Raw genomic sequence first — 2,838 nt, 5'->3', positions numbered from 1 at the left:
CACAGTATCCCCCCGTATCCCTATTCACACACAGTATCCCCCCGTATCCCTATTCACACACAGTATCCCCCCCGTATCCCTATTCACACACAGTATCCTTCCCGTATCCCTATTCACACACAGTATCCTTCCCGTATCCCTATTCACACACAGTATCCTTCCCGTATCCCTATTCACACACAGTATCCCTATCCACACACAGTATCCCCCCCTATCCCTATTCACACACAGTATCCCCCCTATCCCTATCCACACACAGTATCCCCCGGTATCCCTATCCACACACAGTATCTCCCCCAGGTATCCCTATCCACACACAGTATCTCCCCCCGGTATCCCTATCCACACACAGTATCTCCCCCCGGTATCCCTATCCACACACACAGTATCCCCCCCCCCTATCCCTATCCACACACAGTATCCCCCGGTATCCCTATCCACACACAGTATCCCCCGGTATCCCTATCCACACACAGTATCCCCCGGTATCCCTATCCACACACAGTATCCCCCCCTATCCCTATCCACACACAGTATCCCCCCCTATCCCTATCCACACACAGTATCCCCCGGTATCCCTATCCACACACAGTATCCCCCGGTATCCCTATCCACACACAGTATCCCACCCCCGGTATCCCTATCCACACACAGTATCCCGACCCCGGTATCCCTATCCACACACAGTATCCCGCCCCCGGTATCCCTATCCACACACAGTATCCCGCCCCCGGTATCCCTATCCACACACAGTATCCCGCCCCCGGTATCCCTATCCACACACAGTATCCCGCCCCCGGTATCCCTATCCACACACAGTATCTCCCCCCAGTATCCCTATCCACAAACAGTATCCCCCCGTATCCCTATCCACACACAGTATCCCCCCCCCCGGTATCCCTATCCACACACAGTATCCCCCCCGTATCCCTATCCACACACAGTATCCCCCCCCCGTTATCCCTATCCACACACAGTATCCCGACCCCGGTATCCCTATCCACACACAGTATCTCCCCCCAGTATCCCTATCCACACACAGTATCTCCCCCCAGTATCCCTATCCACACACAGTATCCCCCCCGGTATCCCTATCCACACACAGTATCTCCCCCCGGTATCCCTATCCACACACAGTATCCCCCAGCGCTGCTCCCACTCACAGCTGGCTCCCATACAGGTGGCTGTTCATGGACCGTCTGACTCCTCCCCGTTATGTCCCTTTAAACTCGAGCTGCTCGCTGATTCGCTGACGGGATGAGACACGTCCTCCTGGCTGTGGTGCCAGGAAGGCCATTTAAATCCTATGTGCGCTCTGATTGGCTGCCTGGGTGAGAACGTTCCATTGAAGGTATCCCCGGGGTCTGATTGGCTGGGCGGTCAGCGTGTTGCAGGAAGTGTTCTGGGCGGAGTGAGGGCATCCCGGCTGATACGCTATGGGAGGCGGAAGTGCTGCTGTGACAGCCATGGCTCGGGCTCTGCAGGCTGGCTGCTAGGGGCCCCGGCAGGCGCTGAGCAGGAGAACCCCCGCTGGCTGCCAGGGGCTGAGCAGGAGAACCCCCGCTGGCTGCCAGGGGCTGAGCAGGAGAACCCCCGCTGGCTGCCAGGGGCTGAGCAGGAGAACCCCCGCTGGCTGCCAGGGGCTGAGCAGGAGAACCCCCGCTGGCTGCCAGGGGCTGAGCAGGAGAACCCCCGCTGGCTGCCAGGGGCTGAGCAGGAGAACCCCCGCTGGCTGCCAGGGGCTGAGCAGGAGAACCCCCGCTGGCTGCCAGGGGCTGAGCAGGAGAACCCCCGCTGGCTGCCGGGGGCTGAGCAGGAGAACCCTGGGGAATGGCTGCTTTGAAGCCCCTCAGCAGGGCTGGGAGGAGAGAGGAGGAGAATGGAGACCTAGACAGATCCCTCCAGGAGATGATCTCTGCCATTGTGGATGAGAGGAACCGAATTAATATCCGCCAGGAGATCAGTGGGCTGGGTGAGTGATATCTCCAAACTGCAGGCTGTGCCTCCCCTCCATCTCCAAACTGCAGGCTGTGCCTCCCCTCCATCTCCAAACTGCAGGCTGTGCCTCCCCTCCATCTCCAAACTGCAGGCTGTGCCTCCCCTCCATCTCCAAACTGCAGGCTGTGCTCCATCTCCAAACTGCAGGCTGTGCCCCCCCTCCATCTCCAAACTGCAGGCTGTGCCCCCCCTCCATCTCCAAACTGCAGGCTGTGCCCCCCCTCCATCTCCAAACTGCAGGCTGTGCCCCCCCTCCATCTCCAAACTGCAGGCTGTGCCCCCCCTCCATCTCCAAACTGCAGGCTGTGCCCCCCCTCCATCTCCAAACTGCAGGCTGTGCCCCCCCTCCATCTCCAAACTGCAGGCTGTGCCCCCCCTCCATCTCCAAACTGCAGGCTGTGCCCCCCCTCCATCTCCAAACTGCAGGCTGTGCCCCCCCTCCATCTCCAAACTGCAGGCTGTGCCCCCCCTCCATCTCCAAACTGCAGGCTGTGCCCCCCCTCCATCTCCAAACTGCAGGCTGTGCCCCCCCTCCATCTCCAAACTGCAGGCTGTGCCCCCCCTCCATCTCCAAACTGCAGGCTGTGCCCCCCCTCCATCTCCAAACTGCAGGCTGTGCCCCCCCTCCATCTCCAAACTGCAGGCTGTGCCCCCCCTCCATCTCCAAACTGCAGGCTGTGCCCCCCCTCCATCTCCAAACTGCAGGCTGTGCCCCCCCTCCATCTCCAAACTGCAGGCTGTGCCCCCCCTCCATCTCCAAACTGCAGGCTGTGCCCCCCCCCTCCATCTCCAAACTGCAGGCTGTGCCCCCCCCCTCCATCTCCAAACTGCAGGCTGTGC

At 60.4% G+C, this 2,838-nt stretch overlaps 1 protein-coding gene across 2 annotated transcripts in view; it reads left to right on the top strand.

Annotated features, from left to right (window-relative positions):
* The first annotated feature begins 1,380 nt into the window (after positions 1–1,380).
* Positions 1,381–2,838, top strand: part of KIAA0930 (KIAA0930 ortholog) — a 26,057-nt gene continuing 24,599 nt past the window's right edge. For both annotated transcript variants that reach the window (XM_063446736.1, XM_063446735.1), the window contains exon 1: positions 1,381–1,972. In XM_063446736.1, the coding sequence (XP_063302806.1) occupies positions 1,831–1,972 (142 nt within the window). In that variant the 5' untranslated portion in view covers positions 1,381–1,830. The remainder of the gene's footprint in view (positions 1,973–2,838) is intronic.

This window comes from Pelobates fuscus, chromosome 3 (genome assembly GCF_036172605.1).
Source record: "Pelobates fuscus isolate aPelFus1 chromosome 3, aPelFus1.pri, whole genome shotgun sequence".
NCBI classification, from domain to species: domain Eukaryota; kingdom Metazoa; phylum Chordata; class Amphibia; order Anura; family Pelobatidae; genus Pelobates; species Pelobates fuscus.
Note: the sequence above shows the minus strand (reverse complement) of the source record. Positions and strands in the feature narration are given on the sequence as shown.